Raw genomic sequence first — 17,405 nt, 5'->3', positions numbered from 1 at the left:
TAAATCACATTACTTATTTTGTGAAACAGCACAGCTGCAGAAGCCAGGGTAGCGTGACCACAGAGAGGGACCTCACTCGCCGGTGTGAACCACCTTAATCCAAAGCAGGAACCTTCAGGGAAAGATAAGCCAAAGAGAGACGAGATCATTCCTGTGCAAGTGAGTCACAGACTTTTCGTTTTCTCATTCTTTTCTGAATTTTTCACCCGTGTGATTTAATTGCTGAAACATGTTGTAAAAGGAGTGAACATTCTAGGGTTCCTTGGTGCTAGGTCCGGGGCTGAAACATTCAAATCAACCAACCCCACACCCCCAGATTAACTGAGAACCAAATCAGAATCTCCCCCCTCGCTCTCCTATCTGCATGCAAATAGCAAATGGGCATTTCCCTTAAATATCACCCTCTCACTGGAAAGCAGCTTCTCCTACCATACACAATGTTTTTTTAGAATGCTTATTTAAGGCGACAGGAGATTTGACTTTGGGTGGTGGGCACATGGTGCAATATACAGATCTGTAACATAGAAACCCACACCTCAAACCTATATGTTCATGTTCACCAATGTCACCCCAATCAAATTAATAAATAAATAGTTAAGAAAATAAAGAAAAGCCAGAAAGCATACTTACTTTGTGAGAAGCTGTCACTTGGGTTCAGTTTTCGGATAAAGGCGGTTTCTGAGAGGTTCATTTCCCTTGCAATTTTTTGATGCATGTCTTCATCCAATTTCTAAATTAGAAACAAAAGGTTATTGAGACTCTAGAAACACAAATCAGACTTCTTTGGACAGCGACTGCCATTCGTTAATAACACAGTTTATTAATGTGAAAACTCACATGCTTAATAGGAAATAATTGCCAAGGAAGCCAGGCACTTTGATAAAGATTGGCACCTCATGAAGAAGGGCTGTAGGTGTGTGCGAAGCTGGAACAGACTCTGAAAAACCTACTGGCCTGGCTTCTCCTTTGTGAGATTATGACAGTCTATCTATCGGGTAGCGTGTGCTCTCTTCTAACAACACTCTCCACAGATGGGGACTTCACAGTCTCCCTTTCTTGTTGGATAAAGGTGTTTGGCACACACATTAGACAGGCGGGGCCCCTCTGCCCCCGTTTATGCACGGTTCACTCCCTCTCATGGGCCGGGCTTCAGGCCGAGGTCGCTTCCTGCAGGATGCCTTCCAGACTGCTCTGTCCAAAAGCACTGTCTCCTCCCAGTGCTTTGCCACCTGAAACTCCCCCGTGTGTCCTTTACTGTCAGTCCCCCCACCTCTGACTCGGAGCTCTGAGAGGGCACGGACGGACGGGATGGTGTTAGTTTGCTCAGTCCTGGCTTAGAACAGTGCTTTGTATTCATCCCAGGATAGGAGGGGCTCAATAAACATTTGCTGAAAGGATAATTACATTATTCACTTAATCTTCATTTTTAAAACCCTCAATATAGATATCTTACCCACTTACGGATTAAGAAATTAAACGCAGGGGTTGTATAATATCCTAAGATCATGATATGCCTAATAAATGGTAGAATGATTAAGAATGTGGGCTTTGCAAATGGTAACAACCAGTGAATCTAGAGGAAAGGTATTAGATGATTGTTCATTGTACCATTCTTGAAACTTTTTTTTAGGTTTTTAATTTTTCAAAATAAAATGTTTAAAAAAATAGCCCTAGCCAGTTCGGCTCAGTGGATAGAGCATTGGCCTGTGGACTGAAGGGTCCTAGGTTCAATTCCGGTCAATGGCATGTACCTCATTTGCAGACTCCTCCCCAGGTCAGGAGGCAACCAATTGATGTGTTTCTCTCACATCAATATTTCTCTCTTTCTTTTCCTCTCTCTTCCCCTCTCTCTAAAAAGCAATGGAAAAATATCCCTGGGTGAAGATTAAAAGAGTAAATAAAATAAAAATACATATAAATAACGTGGGCCTTGGAGACAGATAGAACTGGATTTGTATCTGGATCAGCCCTCACAGCAGTGCAAAAGGGAGCAAGTCATTTGCTCTCATGGGGCCTCAGTTTTCTCACCTTTAAAATGGGAGTAATAGTACTTGAATGAAGACACGTGCATACACACATGTATTTGCAAACACACACATTCCTCTTAAGAAAAAATGGCTCAGCCAAAACCGGTTTGGCTCAGTGGATAGAGCGTCGGCTTGCGGACTGAAAGGTCCCAGGTTCGATTCCGGTCAAGGGCATGTACCTGGGTTGCGGGCACATCCCCGGTGGGAGATGTGCAGGAGGCAGCTGATCGATGTTTCTCTCTCATCGATGTTTCTAACTCTCTATCTCTCTCCCTTCCTCTCTGTAAAAAATCAATAAAATATATTTAAAAAAAGAAAAAAAAAAAAAAGAAAAAATGGCTCAGAAGTATGAGTTTTCCTTTTGAGAATAAAAATAAATTTTTAATCAACATAATGCTTACCAGCTATAGTTTGTATTCCAAAGACAAATGAATTTTTGCTTTGACCAAACCCAGAAATAAGAATTATTACTTTATACTAATAAGTTCATAAGTTCATAATTCATTTATCTGAGTTATGCAAGTTAAGCACACTTTTTTTTTTTAGTTGTTTCAAATTCTTTTGAAACACTTTCCATATACTTGTATAAGGCATAAAACAGTAGTTATTGTGAAGAATCAGACATGGTTTTTTAACTATCAGCTGATATAAAAATCCTAGCAAGAGGTTTATTTAAAGGAGCACTATATTCAAAAATCTATAGAAGCTCTGTAGTCCTATAGAAAGAAACAGACAGAATTTGACTTAAGAAATTGATAACTGCCCTAGCTGGTTTGGCTCAGTGGATAGAGCATTGACCTGTGGACTAAAGAGTCCCAGGTTCAATTCAGGTCAAGGGCACACGCCCAGGTTGCGGGCTCGATCCCCAGTGTGGGGTATGCAGGAGGCAGCCAATCAATGATTCTCTCTCATCATTGATGCTTCTATCTCTCTCTCTCTCTCCTCTCCCTTCCTCTCTGAAATCAGTTTTTAAAAATTGATAACTTATTTTTTGAAAACCCAAACATAATAAATTGATTTTATTTTTCCTTAACTTTTTTTTCCAAAAGATTAAATCCAGTAATGCATATAAAGTGCTCATCACAGTGCCCAACACGTAGTAAGTACTTGATAAATGTTAGCTTTTTACTTTGAGTGGCTCAAAGCCCGAGCTTTAACCTGCCACACTACACTGTCTCCCCATAACAAAGACACATTATCATTACCCGTCACCACATTGCGGACAGGAAAAGCAAGGTCTACCAGATCAAATGGACTCCTGCAACGTTTCTGAGGGACAGCAGCAATCAATTGCTGAGTATTGTGCTGGGCCAGCAGCAGCAGCACCACTACCGAGGGAAGGTGTTAGAAATGCCATCTCAGACCCCATCACAGGCCTTCTGAGTCAGACTCTCCATTTTAACCAGACCCCCAGATGATGTGTGTGCACATTAAAAGTTGAGAAGTCCTGGTGTATAAGATATGGCCCTGTGTTCTTTTTTTTCCAATAAATTTTTATTGATTTCAGAGAGGAAGAGAGAGATAGAAACATCAATGATGAGAGAGAATCATTGATCCGCCGTCTCCTGCATGCCCACACTGGGGATCAAGCCCGCAACCTGGGCATGTGCCCTGACTGGAAATCCAACCGTGACCTCCTGGTTCATCGGTTGACACTCAACCATCTGAGCCACACCTGCCGGGCTGGCCCTGTGTTCTTGTAGAGAGTCAAGGCAGATACCAAAAGCAACAGTGAGCAACACCAGAGAGTACATATGTATTTGAGATACATAGAGTATGTACAGTGTGTAATTGAGATACATAGATTTTGACAATAAACATGGTAGGCCTTTAAAGATGAGGCCTTGAAGTGGACTCAGAAAAAGGGCACTTTTTGGTGAGTTGGGCAAGAAAATGTGGGCAAAGAGCTTTGTATTGGGGATGCTTCTTGGGCAAGTTACTTGATCTCACGTCTGTTCTCTTGTTAAATCTTTGACACGCCAGGATTCTGTGAGCTGGGGTGAAAGGAATTAGGATGTCACACCTGTACAGTCCCACATGAGTAGAAGAAGTGGGGTGGTTGCTGGGGCATCCCAGCCAACAGGCAATACTGCTCTCCCGCTCGGAGCACACCCGCACCTTCCCTTCCCCCGCTTCTTCCCCCCAAGGGCTTTACCTTTCCTTTCTCTCTCCTGAGCTCTAAGGGCCCTTCTTTTGCTTCTGTCACTTTTCCCTGAGCCTATGCAGCTGAGCTGGCTAACTTCTACTAGCTCTGTAATTTTCTAAATAAGCTTTCTCTTATAATTTGGGGAGAAAAAAGAATTGAACTCAGGCACTTGCCATGGCTTATAGAATGTTCTCTCTGGAAACTGGCTCACATGCCTGTGCATACAACACCTGAGAGAAACTGGAAGCCATTTAATTCCCTAGTGCAGAGCCTGCAATCTCAGGGCTCAACAGTGAATGACAGGGTGACAAAGGAAAGCTGGTGCTGGTCTTCCTGTGGTGCCCGCCAGTCCTTCCTCTCTCTGATCTGGTCAAACTCTCCCTATCCTTATCCTTCCTTCCTTTCTTTATCTATTGCTTCCCTCGACAAGACCCTCTGAGAACATTAAAGCATCCCACGTTGTAGCCAAGCTCACCATCTTTTGGCAATAAATTTCCTTGCAAATGGGCTGTTTTGCACATCAGCTAGAACACAGGCTTTACTTAAACCTCTCTACCATATAACACCAAATGCAATTTGAACTTCTGTAACTTTAAATGCAATTTTAATTTCTGTGCCAGGACACCTGTTATTTGCCTGAGGGACAGAAATAATGTAGAAAATTTGGTAATCGCAGCCCTCAATATGCACCATTTGCGGCTGAATTTCTACAGTGGCACCAAAGGTCGAGATGATGGTGCATCATGAGAAGGCTCATATTGGTTCAACTTTGAGAACTTTAGAAATAAGAGAAAGAGGCTGCACACTCATTTAAAATATTGAGTTTTTGTCAAATAATTTTTCCATTTTACACTACAAGCTTATTTTCAAATGCAGCACATAATAATTACAAACCAACAACTTTTAATCCTCTTGCTTTAATATCCATTTCCCTTTGGTAATGTCACATGAGACAAATTTCCAACAGCAAAACAACCATGATTTTTTATTTTATTTATTTTTTGAGTTCCAGTGTACTGCATGGGACACTGAGGTTCCATCACCATTAGGCCCCCCAAAAATTTAATAATCAGAAAATGAGTAAAGTTTTAAAATACCCCCATCTTGTGGCAGTTCAGATATATGACAGCCTGCATATAACTTGCTCTCAGTCTGTCCCTCTGCTGCAGATGGATTCCAGCAAAGGAAAAACAGTTGGATGTAGAAAGTTCTAAATCACCCAGGAAGAAATGAGAGGTTCCTTCTGAGGCACTGGGACTTCTTATTGTGAAGTTATGTCCACACAATGCAGTGCTCAAGCTGTAGGCCATCTGAGTGGTTCTGCGGATGCCTTGTCTCTCCAGCTCCAAATTGAGCCCAAAGTTCATTCTCACTTCCCATACCCCCTACCCTGCCCTGCCAAGGAGAACGTAAGACCAATGACGGTTGGTTAACCAGAACTCTTCAGAGATTTTGCCATAATTTAATTGATTATATTTTTACTTTCACTCAACAGATATTTATGTGGTGCCTTCCGTGGGCTAGGCCGGGTGTGCTGAGACAAGTCAGAATGGATCTAAGATCGTATAGAAGGTGCAGTCTGATGAGGAAGACAGGTACGGAGTGAATGACAAGAGTGATGGTAGTGAGCACAGTGGTTAAAAGCACAGGCCCCGCAGCCAGGCAGTCAGCCACTGAGGAGTGTGTGACCTCTGGCAAAGTACTTCCCCTTCCTCTGCCTCTGGGTCCGCATCTGTAAAATGGGGGTGATAATAGTAAGACCTACTCATAGAGTGGTTGTGAGGATGAAATGAGATAACATTATGAAAAGCAGCTAGCACAGTATTGGGCTGAATGTGTCTGAAGTCACTGTTCCCAAAGCTGAGGGTTATGTTCTGGAAGCCAATGAGGATACTTGGGAAGCAGAAATTCTACATTAACATCTCCTCCTTTGCATTGCTCGCCCCTCGGTCACTGGGCAAAGGAAAACCCTTCAGTGCCCTAGAAGAATCTTCTCTGCACTCCTCAATCTCTTTTCTGGGCATAAAAATAGATATGAGGTTGAAACTCCCTAGAAACCCCAGGAGCCTCTAACGGGTGTGGTCACACCCCGAGAGCCTCTCTAAGGAAGGGCACGGAGTTGGGAAACGGGCAGTGATAAGCCTCCTGACATGAGTTAAAGCCTGGGTTTTGCTGTACACCTGTTTTTTTCCCTTAAATGCATAACTCACTAAGCTGTAAAGGGGTTTTGGGTGTTCTCTAAATTTAATAAGGAAAACTGGAATGACAAATAGTTCAGGAACTAAAACTCAGCATTCCTCCTTAAAAGCGTGAAGCCAGCCCAGCGGGTGTGGCTCAGTGGTTGAGTGTTGACCCATGAACCAGTTCACAGTTCAATTCCTGGTCAGGACATATGCCCAGGTTTCAGACTCAGTCCCCAGTGAGGGGCATGCAGGAGGCAGCTGATCGATGATTCTCTCTCATCATTGATGTTTCTATATCTCTCTCCCTTTCCCTTCCTCTCTGAAATCAATTTTAAAACCAGGTGTTTTTTTAAGTGTGAAACCCATCCTCTTTGCTATCACTGGCAATGATTACTGGTGTTGAAAAGAATAATAACTAAACAACCAATAAATGCCAGCTGAATTGGAATAAATGTATATATTGGGCACACAACAAAGGTTTTCTATGAATAACTTTAACAGAAAAACTCATATAAACTTCTTTGTAAAAAGGTATCCTCAAAGCAGCAGATCTCAACTTCAGGGACATTTTATTTTTTATTGATTTCAATTTTGTTAGAGAAAAAGATAAACATAGATCAGTCACCTCCCAAATATGCTCTGACTGGGAATCAAATCTGAAACCTGGATTGGTAGTCTGACCAGAAATCGAACCCACCACCTTTTGGTGCACGGGAGGACATTCCAACCAACTGAGCCACACCAGCCAGGGTGTTTTTTTTAATTGATTTTTTTTAGAGAGGAATGGAGAGAAACAGAGGGGGGAAAAAACAGCTGGGGGAAATTTTTGATTGCCATGACTGAGAGATGACTACTGTCATCTAGTGGATAGAGGACAGGATATTAGTAAACATTTTACAATGTACATGACAGTCTCATACATCAAAGAACTACCCAGTCCAAAATGTCAGTAGTGCTGCAGTTAAGAAACCTTGTGCTACACACACACCATATATATATATATATATATATATATATATATATATATATATATGTATGTATATGTATATATATATATGGCTTTGTTAGAATATGAAGAAGAATAAATATGAGATACCTTACCCTGTTGATCTGTTATTTTCACTAACTATGGAGGCTGGTTTACCGGAAAATAAACAAAATATCACCCCTGAGCACTATCACAGTCCTCTGACCTATCCAGTAGTTGGTCATGAGTTTTGTAGTTTTTTACTCAGCTGTCACCATAATGTATCTATTTCATTTTTAAAATATTGTTTCGATACATTTTCCATGTGTCTAATGGTCTTTATTGCCAAACTGATTGTCACACAGTTTTTTAAGATTTTAAATATTTTACTCAAGTATGTTCCATTTATCCCTTAATTTGTTTTTTTTTTCCCCCATCTAATGTACAGTGTTATAAGTTCCTCATGTGAGAACATTAAAAATGGACTTGTCCTTAAAGGAAAACAAAACAAACCTTTAGAAAATTATAAAAGCTCTTGGGACTCCATTTCCTTCCAGCAGTCTGTTATCAAGTATTCAAAAAGCAATTACCTGGTCTTTAGACTGTCCACCAGGTTTCTCTATGGTTAGTCTCATCTTGGTCAAATTATAAATAATTTTAAACAAAACAAAAAAGAATATCTGCACTTAAAATCTGAAGTATGTCCCCCTCCATAAAATCCAACATTGTCCTCTGAGTTCCCTTTGCACCTGGCACCTTCTGGTCCCTTAGCCTCTGAATAATGAGGAGGCTTACATTAGACTTAGAGCACCTCAAGGGCAGACAAATTTACTAATCTTTGTACCTCCCAGCCCTAGCCCAGAGCCTGGCTCCTGGCAGGTGTTCATAAATATTTGTAGAATATGTCGATGACAGGCTAAACACCTGAATTGTGGTCAGCATTATAAGGTTTAGCCCTATTTGTCGCTGATATTTTCCTGAGTTCACTTGTGTTTCAGGTGATCTCTGTCTCCAGCCATGGGTAAGGAATCCAAGGGCAGAAAACATAGTTTACACTTTCTTTATAATTTGTATTGATTATGAATTGGGAAAAGTGTTAAATTAGCATCCAGGAGAACAGGACTCTCATGTCCACAGAATAGAAAAGCTAGCAAACTAGTCTTCGGGTATCTAGTCAGTTGTCTCTGACAGGCCATCAAATTAGCCTAGTCTCACAGGTCCAAGGCCCAGAAGTGAATTGGGAGACAAGAGTGTCCCCGAGCTATGGACTTCCCTATCTTTTTCTTTCTTTTATTTGAACTGAAGCATTTTGCTTTGAATTATGTTAAGTTCTTTGTTAAAATTTTATTTCCTAGTTTTTCCAAATACATAAATAACATGTAAAATATATTTTAATGAAGAGGTAGATAGATAGAGAGATAGAGTTAGGTAGGTAGGTAGAGAGAGAGAGATCCTTGAGCCTGTTGCTTAATGAGTACATGAGATAAAAGAATGAGGAATAATGCTGATCCTTGACATCTAGTATATAAATCACTTAAAACTATTTTCAAAACTCTTCAAGGATGTTACGTATGGAAACATGGGCAAATATACTGAGATTCTTGAAAAGCAGCTTTACTCAATTTCACAATTCCTCAAGGTGGAGTTGTATTTGAAGATTGTTTCTTTTTTTAAAATATATATTTTTGTTGATTTCAGAGAGGAAAGAAGAGGGAGAGAGAGATAGAAACATCAATCATGAGAATCATCAATCGGCTACCTCCTGCATGCCCCCCATTGGGGAGTGAGCCTGCAACAGAGGCATGTGCCCTCACTGGGAATCAAACCGCCACCTCCTGGTTCATAGGTCAATGCTCAACTACTGAGCCACACCAGCTGGGCTGCCAGATTATTTCTAAAGAAAGTTCATGACTTAGAATCTGGTTATTAATTACTCTCTTGCTAATCCTCGCAAACTGTTGTGTTACTTGATAAAGCCTGTTAACTTTATTACTTTCTTTCAGCAGTGTGTGGTTGGCTAGTGCCAACAGCAAGGTTGCATAATGAATGCATTGTTAATGTGAGCGGAGGACTCTTGAACTCTTGGTCACCATTTTGCTGCTCCTCTTGAGAAAGAAAATAAGCACACCAAGGACTCAATTTACAGTATTCCCCTATCTCAGAAAACCTGTGCCTCTCTCCACCGTGACTGCACACTGGAATCACACACGGAGGACAAACAGGGCAGCCTGGGTCGCACCCCAGAGACTCTGCTGTCACTGGCTTGGTCTGAGGCCTGAGCACAGAAATGTTAAAGCTCCTCTGTGACTCTGGTGTGCAGGCCAGGTTGGGATTCACTGCACACGAATGCCCCAGCACGCACTTTGCCCAACTTAGTAACTTACTTAAGATCATGAATTGCTTGCTGTGTTTCTGAAAATTCTCACGTATACATACTCTGGCACTAACTGCTCTGAGTGGAAGGGTATTTTGGCTTGCTTCCTAATAATACCCAGGGACCAACACAAAGCACTTAAGGTCAGGGAATATTTAATTAACCTGTTAATAACTTAACCTAATCAAAAAGCCATTTTTAAAATGAGACTTTCAGTAAACTAAGTTCTTCCTATATTAGAGCTTAATTCCTTCTATCTTTCTACTTTATTCCTTACAGAACATCTCAGTTCTTCATCCTGAAAAAAATCTCTAATTACAGGGACTATAGGTAAGATTAGAAATATGCAGTTTGGATCTTTCATGCTAAATGTAATTATCAGCCATGTCTAGTCACATAAAACTCATCTAATTTTATTCTCCTCCACATTTGGTGCTAACTAAATGAAAACCTGAGGGCTAAAAGGGAGCTCTGGTCCTTCCCTACGTGAATCTTCATTTCTCTAGAATTAAACTTGTAGGTGTAAGCTTTCTCGCCTAAATCAATTTGCAGACATGGACGGTGCTAGTGTCATTTGACCAAAAAAAAACCACAAAGAGGTAAACAGCTGGTCTGATTTTTTTTTAAAGACCTATTTAGTTCTCAGGGAACCTAGCATTCCAAGCACTGCATTTCCAAACTAATACTCACATTTTCCAGGAGACAGACAGCAGCAGGGTTTCCACGAAATGCTTTTGCTGTGAATGCGTCTGCTATGAAAATAGGGAGCTTCATTTTTCTTGCCGGCTGTCTCTGCAGGCTCTCACAAACGTTGGTAATCTTGTTGTTGCAAAAAAAAAAAATCAGAGAGTTAATGTTTTACTTGGTGTACAGAAGCAACTCACAGCTCCCAGATACAAAGCCAAGCAATTATTCTAACACACCTACATTTAAAGATATGCGATCCCTAATTTTTTAAGCCTCTAAAATGAATAGAACATTTTCTTTTCAAATTTTGTATTAGCGTTTCATACTGTTCATATACTTAACAACATCATCATATTCTTTCTTAAAGCAGCCAAAACTAGCTTAGGCTATGTTTTTGATGAAGGGAATGAAACATCCAAGGGGCACATATGTGTTTATAGTCACCCAATGAATGTTACTACCCTTTTAAAAGAATGTATTTTTTTCTAATTATAAAAAAAAAATTTAGCAAATTAAAGTGACCCATAACCATGTAACAACATTTCTTTTTAATTTTGGACTTAGTATAATCAAAGAAGCCTAATGCTTTAATTAATTTTGTGTTATTTTATTAAATCTGTAGATTGGAGACTTTTGTGAGCTCATGATACAGATTAGTTAAAGCTTTTTACTAAAAGAATAATACTTTCTTTTTACTACAGATCTATCAAATACAGAAAAACGGGGGGGGGAGGGGGGGCAGGGAAAGAATATCCTGTACTTCCACTGCCTAGAGATGAACTCTATTAATATTCTGGGTGTTTCCTTTGCTTTACTAGAAACATGGGCTTTGTCATAGTAATGGAGGGATTCCTCCCTCCCAAAGTTATAGTACTTTGTGAAGATTCAGCAAATTAGAGGGTGTTTTGCTTACACCTGAAAGAAAATGACCCATCTAACATGAATTTCTTGTTTTCAAGGAGAACATAAACAACCTGGGAAGCCCTGCTGGCTGCCCGAACCAGGCCCCAGGCCCCAGCCCCCTTGGCAGCTCCCAGACCCACAGGTATTTCTGTTTCTTTATTTTTTGAGAATTTTCCATAAGAGTTTATTTGAATCAAACTGACAACAAACTGACCCCTTTCATTAACTTTAATAAGTTTGTACCTTTTTACCCCAAGCAATAACATTATTAATATTTTAGACATTGCTTTTAATCAGAATTTTTACCTTCTTAACAGTATTAGCATAAATATTTTTCAAGGGAAATACTCTAGATACACTAAATGCTTCAGAAACATCATTAAATAGATTTACAATAGTCTGGATATGTGCCAGAAGCCAGACCACCCTTGTTGCTTGACACAGTTGCTACGGGGAAGAAACATCTGCACAGCTTATGATTCAAGGGACCTGGCATATATGGCATACTGTTCTTAATATGTTTGCTCCCCTTCTTAGCCTATGTGTTTTAACCAAGGTCACCTCTCCGAGAAAGGTTGTTTCCCCAGGTGGGGATTTTTATCAGTAAAACCCCTTAACTAAGTGCCAGGTGGGTAGTTAATCACTTTAACTATGAACAATCACGCTTAAGCTACATAATCTTTACTCCCTGGAATGGAGATAACAAACGCCCTAACCTTTGGAAAAGAATGGATAGGATTAAGATCAACTAGTATAAATACAGATGTAGCAGGAGAAATAAGCACAGAACCTGGCTGGAGATCCTGGCTAGAACCTGGCTAGAAAATCTGGCTAAACTGTCTAGCTAGAAAATCTGGCTAAACTGCTGATCAACTGAACACTGTCTCTGTGTCATTCCTTCTTCGCCGACTCCGTCCACACCTTTGGGAACCCCTGGACCTGCTGGGGTTGGACCCCAACAATTGGCGCCCAACGTTGGGCACGAACCCACGACCCTGAGATTAAGAGTCTCATGCTCTACCATTGATAGCTGTTTACTACTTGGAATCAGGGAAGTGCCCGGAGTCCTGCCATGAACATGTCAGCCCCCAGCTCACTCATGAAACAGCCACCCATTCAGTCCACGGCCGGGGCCTTCCCGGTCCGCAATGAGCAAGGTGAGATTTCGATGGAGAAAGTGAAACGTTATGTGTCGGGAAAGAGGCCAGACTTTGCCCCTATGGAGTCCTCAGATGAGGAGGATGAAGAATTTCAGTTCATTAAGAAAGACAAAGCCTCAGTGCCCGCGCGGCTGTGTGGGCTGCCGCTGGCTCTGTGGCAGGCGGCGGCGATGGAGCGCCCGGGGCCCAGTGAAGGTGCTGAGACGTCGGGATCGGACCCGCAGCTGGCAGTCACCATGGGCTTCACGGGGTTCGGGAAAAAAGCTCGTACATTTGATTTGGAAGCAATGTTTGAACAGACTCGAAGAACAGCTGTGGAAAGAAGTCGGAAAACACTGGAAGCAAGAGAAAAAGAGGAAGAAATGAACAGAGAGAAAGAATTAAGAAGGCAAAATGAAGATATTGAACCTACATCTTCAGGCTCAAATGTGGTCAGAGATTGCTCTAAATCATCTTCCAGTGATACAAGCAGTAGAGAAAGTGAAGAGAGTTCTGATTCCTCTGATGATGAGTTGATTGGCCCTCCTTTACCCCCTACCATGGCAGAAGAACCTGTTGATCGTATGGAGCAAACTATTGGTCGTTTACCTCCACCTCTTCAAGAGGAAGATGGTGATGATGATGATGATGGTGGTGGTGATTCAGAAGCGGGAAATCCTGTTCAAAAGATCCCTGATTCTCATGAAATAACGCTAAAGCATGGCACTAAAACAGTTTCTGCTTTGGGTCTGGACCCCTCAGGTGCCTGCTTGGTGACAGGAGGATACGACTGTGATGTTAAGTTTTGGGATTTTGCTGGAATGGATGCTTCTTTTAAGGCATTTCGATCCCTTCAACCCTGTGAATGCCATCAGATCAAGTCATTGCAGTATAGTAACACAGGAGACATGATTCTTGTTGTATCCGGAAGCTCTCAAGCCAAAGTGATTGACAGAGATGGTTTTGAAGTAATGGAATGTATAAAAGGAGACCAGTATTTGTGGACATGGCCAACACCAAGGGTCACACAGCAATGCTTCCTACTGGCTCATGGCATCCCAAAATAAAGGGAGAATTTATGACTTGCTCAAATGATGCGACTGTGAAGACAGGGAAGTTGAAAATCCAAAGAAACAAAAAAGTGTGTTTAAACCACGGACGATGCAGGGTAAAAAAGTGATTCCCACCACGTGCACATACAGTAGAGATGGAAAACTCATAGCAGCTGCCTGCCAGAACGGAAGCATACAGATCTGGGACCGGAACCTGACGGTTCGTCCTAAATTCCACTACAAACAGGCTCATGACCCGGGTACAGACACTTCTTGCGTGGCTTTTTCCTATGATGGTACTGCCCTTGCCTCTCGTGGAGGTGATGATACATTAAAATTATGGGACATCCGACAGTTTAATAAGCCACTTTTTTCAGCCTCGGGTCTTCCCACCATGTTTCCAATGACTGACTGCTGTTTCAGTCCAGATGATAAACTCATAGTAACCGGCACATCTGTTCAAAGGGGATGTGGCAGCGGCAAACTCGTTTTCTTTCAGCGCAGAACTTTCCAGAGGGTGTATGAAATAGACATCACGGATGCGAGTGTGGTCCGCAGCCTGTGGCATCCAAAGCTGAACCAGATCATGGTGGGAACTGGAAACGGGCTGTCGAAAGTCTATTATGACCCCAACAAGAGTCAGAGGGGAGCAAAATTACGTGTGGTCAAAACCCAGCGGAAGGCGAAGCAAGCCGAGACTCTGACCCAGGACCACATCACCCCTCACGCCTTGCCGCTGTTCCGTGAGCCCCGCCAGCGGAGCACCAGGAAGCAGCTGGAGAAGGACAGACTGGGCCCCCTGAAGTCGCACAAGCCCGAGCCTCCTGTGGCGGGGCCAGGTCGTGGCGGCCGGGTGGGAAGCCACAGCGGCACCCTGTCCTCACACATCCTGAAGAACATTGCTTTGGATAAGACGGACGACGGCAATCCCCGGGAAGCCATCCTGTGCCACGCCAAGGCCGCGGAGGACAACCCGTACTGGGTTTCTCCAGCCTATTCCAAGACTCAGCCCAAAGCCATGTTTGCACAAGTTGAATCTGATGATGAGGAAGCAAAGAATGAGCCAGAATGGAAAAAACGTAAAATCTGAAGAATCTCATATGAGAGCTGTTTGCATGAGGGGGAGCATATTGAACAGGTGTTTTTTTTTTAATGCAATGAAAAATACTTTTTTTTGAAAACAAAAAAAAAAGAGAGAAAGAAAGAGAGGAAGAAAGAAAGCCAAAGAACAAGAAGCAGAGCCTGAGGAACAGGAGGGGGATTCATCTAGCGACCCCCGACGACAGCGTTTGCAGAACCGGATTAGTGAAGATGTGGAAGAGAGATTGGCTCGACATCGGAAAATAGCGGAACCTGAAGTCGTAGGAGAAAGTGACTCAGAAGTAGAAGGAGATGCATGGAAGGAGAAGACAGCAGTGAGGAAGAAGAGGAAGAAATTGATGATGAGGAAACAGAGCGGCGCCGTGGCATGATGCGTCAAAGGGCACAGGAGAGACAAAATGAAGAGATGGAAGTCATGGAAGTGGAAGATGAGGGGCGTTCTGGGGAGGAGCCAGAATCAGAGTCCGAGTATGAAGCGTACACAGCAGTGAAGATGAGATGGAGCCTCGCCTTAAGCCGGTCTGCATTCGGAAGAAGGACCGAGTAACAGTTCAAGAACGTGAGGCTGAAGCCTTGGAACAGAAGGAGCCGGAGCAGGAGGCTAAACGCAGGGCTGAGGAGAGGCGCCAGTACACACTCAAGATTGTGGAAGAGGAGACCCAGAGAGAGCTGGAGGGAAACAAGCGATCCCTGGCTGTGCTGGGTGCACTGAATACTGACGATGAAAACGGTGAGGAGGAATATGAGGCATGGAAAGTTCGAGAACTAAAGAGAATCAAGAGGGACAGAGAAGATCGAGAAGCGCTTGAGAAGGAGAAAGCAGAAATTGAGCGCATGCGAAACCTGACTGCGGAAGAGAGGCGAGCTGGGCTTCGTGCAAATGGCAAAGTTATTACCAACAAAGCTGTTAAGGGCAAATACAGGTTCTTACAGAAGTATTATCACCGGGGTGCCTTCTTCATGGATGAGGATGAAGAAGTATACAAGAGAGATTTCAGCGCACCTGCCCTGGAGCATCATTGCAACAAAACAATTCTTCCCAAAGTCCTGCAGGTCAAGAATTTCGGGCGCTCTGGTCGTACCAAATATACCCACCTTGTGGATCAGGACACCACCTCCTTTGATTCAGCATGGGGCCCAGACAGTGCCCAGAACACAAAGTTCTTTAAACAAAAGGCAGCTGGGGTACGAGATGTATTTGAACGGCCATCTGCCAAGAAGCGAAAACTACTTAAAGGTCAACTACTTATTCTTCCAGCTGTGGGACACAAGGGCTATCAAACTCTATTGCATGTTTATACATTGAATTTTGAATTTTTGGACAGTCTTACAGTTAAAGACATCAATCTAGTTGTAAAGCACTGGTAGAGTCCTGCTCTATCTTGAAATTAAATGAGGAAAACTGGGTCTACAAAGTCATTAGAGAACAATATTATCTATGTCTTTACATACATACATTTGGATTTAACTTTAGCAATTGTGGGAAATAGTGGTTTTTTAAAAAAATGTTATGATTAATATAATCCCATGAATAACAAAATAATATCTTTTAAAATCTTGTAGCCCTCTCTATATGTATCCTTCTGTTTTTTATGTACACTTACAAATGCATGCTTACTATAAATATAGATTATGTATATTCATATATAATACCTAGTTAATGCAAAAAAGCAACAAATGAAGGAATAAAGGAACAATAAAGACATAAGACATATAGAAACCAATAGCAAAATGACAAGCTTAATCCCTACCTGATTACATTAAATTACATTAAATGTAATTTAATTAAATGTAATTACATGTAACTCGCATTCCTCATTATTCCTCAGTATAAGTTAATAAATTCTAATTCCAATTTTTACGACATATTCTATACCAAGTTTACTTAACCTGAGTCTATTTCCCAAACCTCCAGAATGTAAAAGTAAAATATATGTTGATGAATACCAAATTTATATTAATTAGCACATATTAATTTCCTCATAGATATAAGCACTTGGATTGAACATGGAATCTCTAAATCAACATACCCAACATTCCTATATTTCCTATGTCAGTTGCTGTCCCTACCATCCAACCCTAAACCAAAAATAATTCCCCTTGACTTCTTTTAACTCACCCATCCATAGCCCCTCTAATCAACCATAAATCCTGCTGAAAATAGCTCCTAAATATTTCTCAAAGACATCCTCTTATATCTATCCCTAATACCATTGTTCTAGTTTAAGTGCTCATCATCTCTGCTGGGCCTTCTCCTAGTCTTCTCTCTTCTCCCCTCTCAATATCCATGCTCCCCACATCAGCCAAAATTATCTAATTTGAGGTTCATTATCAACCTAAAAACAAAAGCCAGGGATCATTTGAGATCTTGCTCCCTGGCATATGTCATTGGTTTGGTTCAAATAAACTCATAAAAATTCTCCACAGGTTTGAATTTTTCTTACATCAACATTTACTTGGCGTAATCGACATGATTCTGAAGCCCACCCAGGACCACCCTGGATCCAGTGGTAGGTACAAGCAAGGGCTTGTTTAATAGGAATGAACTACTTTTATTAATAACGATATGACAAACACACATGAAATAGGATGGAACTAGGATTTTTATTATTTCAACTACTAATCACTACCCTATATAACAACCCATTTTAGAGGTTCAGCTCAGCTGGTGTTGCTCAGTGGTTGAGCATCAACCAAGAGGTCACAGTTTGATTCCCGGTCACGGCACATGCCCAGGTTGCAGTCTCCATCCTCAATAGGGGGCATGCAGGAAGCAGCAGATCGATGAGGTTCCTCATTGGTATTTCTATCCCTCTCCCTTTCGCT

General features: G+C 41.8%; 4 protein-coding genes across 5 annotated transcripts in view; 3 read left to right on the top strand and 1 right to left on the bottom strand.

Moving 5' to 3' along the window:
* HNRNPH3 (heterogeneous nuclear ribonucleoprotein H3) overlaps positions 1-17,405 on the top strand; it is a 77,469-nt gene that overhangs the window by 45,301 nt on the left and 14,763 nt on the right. Inside the window, exons 2-4 of the mRNA XM_081105027.1 lie at positions 5,669-5,768; positions 9,977-10,027; positions 11,344-11,429. The gene's annotated coding sequence lies outside the window, so the exon portion shown is untranslated. The remainder of the gene's footprint in view (positions 1-5,668; positions 5,769-9,976; positions 10,028-11,343; positions 11,430-17,405) is intronic.
* PBLD (phenazine biosynthesis like protein domain containing) overlaps positions 1-17,405 on the bottom strand; it is a 30,629-nt gene that overhangs the window by 8,635 nt on the left and 4,589 nt on the right. For both annotated transcript variants that reach the window (XM_081105025.1, XM_081105024.1), the window contains exons 2-4: positions 10,388-10,516; positions 631-730; positions 14-112 (exon numbers count right to left, since the gene is read on the bottom strand). In XM_081105025.1, coding sequence (XP_080961151.1) covers positions 14-112; positions 631-730; positions 10,388-10,471 — 283 coding nt within the window. In that variant the 5' untranslated portion in view covers positions 10,472-10,516. The remainder of the gene's footprint in view (positions 1-13; positions 113-630; positions 731-10,387; positions 10,517-17,405) is intronic.
* On the top strand, positions 12,366-15,947 carry LOC308529135 (microfibrillar-associated protein 1-like; the record flags this gene model as incomplete). Its single annotated transcript, XM_081105176.1, is given in 4 exon segments — positions 12,366-12,551; positions 14,696-14,870; positions 14,873-15,061; positions 15,064-15,947. Coding segments are annotated over 4 exon segments (1,434 nt in total).
* LOC308529039 (WD repeat-containing protein 70-like) lies at positions 12,593-14,660 on the top strand. Its single transcript, XM_081105022.1, is given in 3 exon segments — positions 12,593-13,422; positions 13,425-13,535; positions 13,538-14,660. Coding segments are annotated over 3 exon segments (1,947 nt in total). The 5' UTR covers positions 12,593-12,617; the 3' UTR covers positions 14,569-14,660.

The sequence above is a fragment of the Myotis nattereri genome (assembly GCF_964212035.1).
Source record: "Myotis nattereri genome assembly, chromosome: 13".
NCBI classification, from domain to species: domain Eukaryota; kingdom Metazoa; phylum Chordata; class Mammalia; order Chiroptera; family Vespertilionidae; genus Myotis; species Myotis nattereri.
This window is presented reverse-complemented; position numbering and strand designations above follow the sequence as displayed.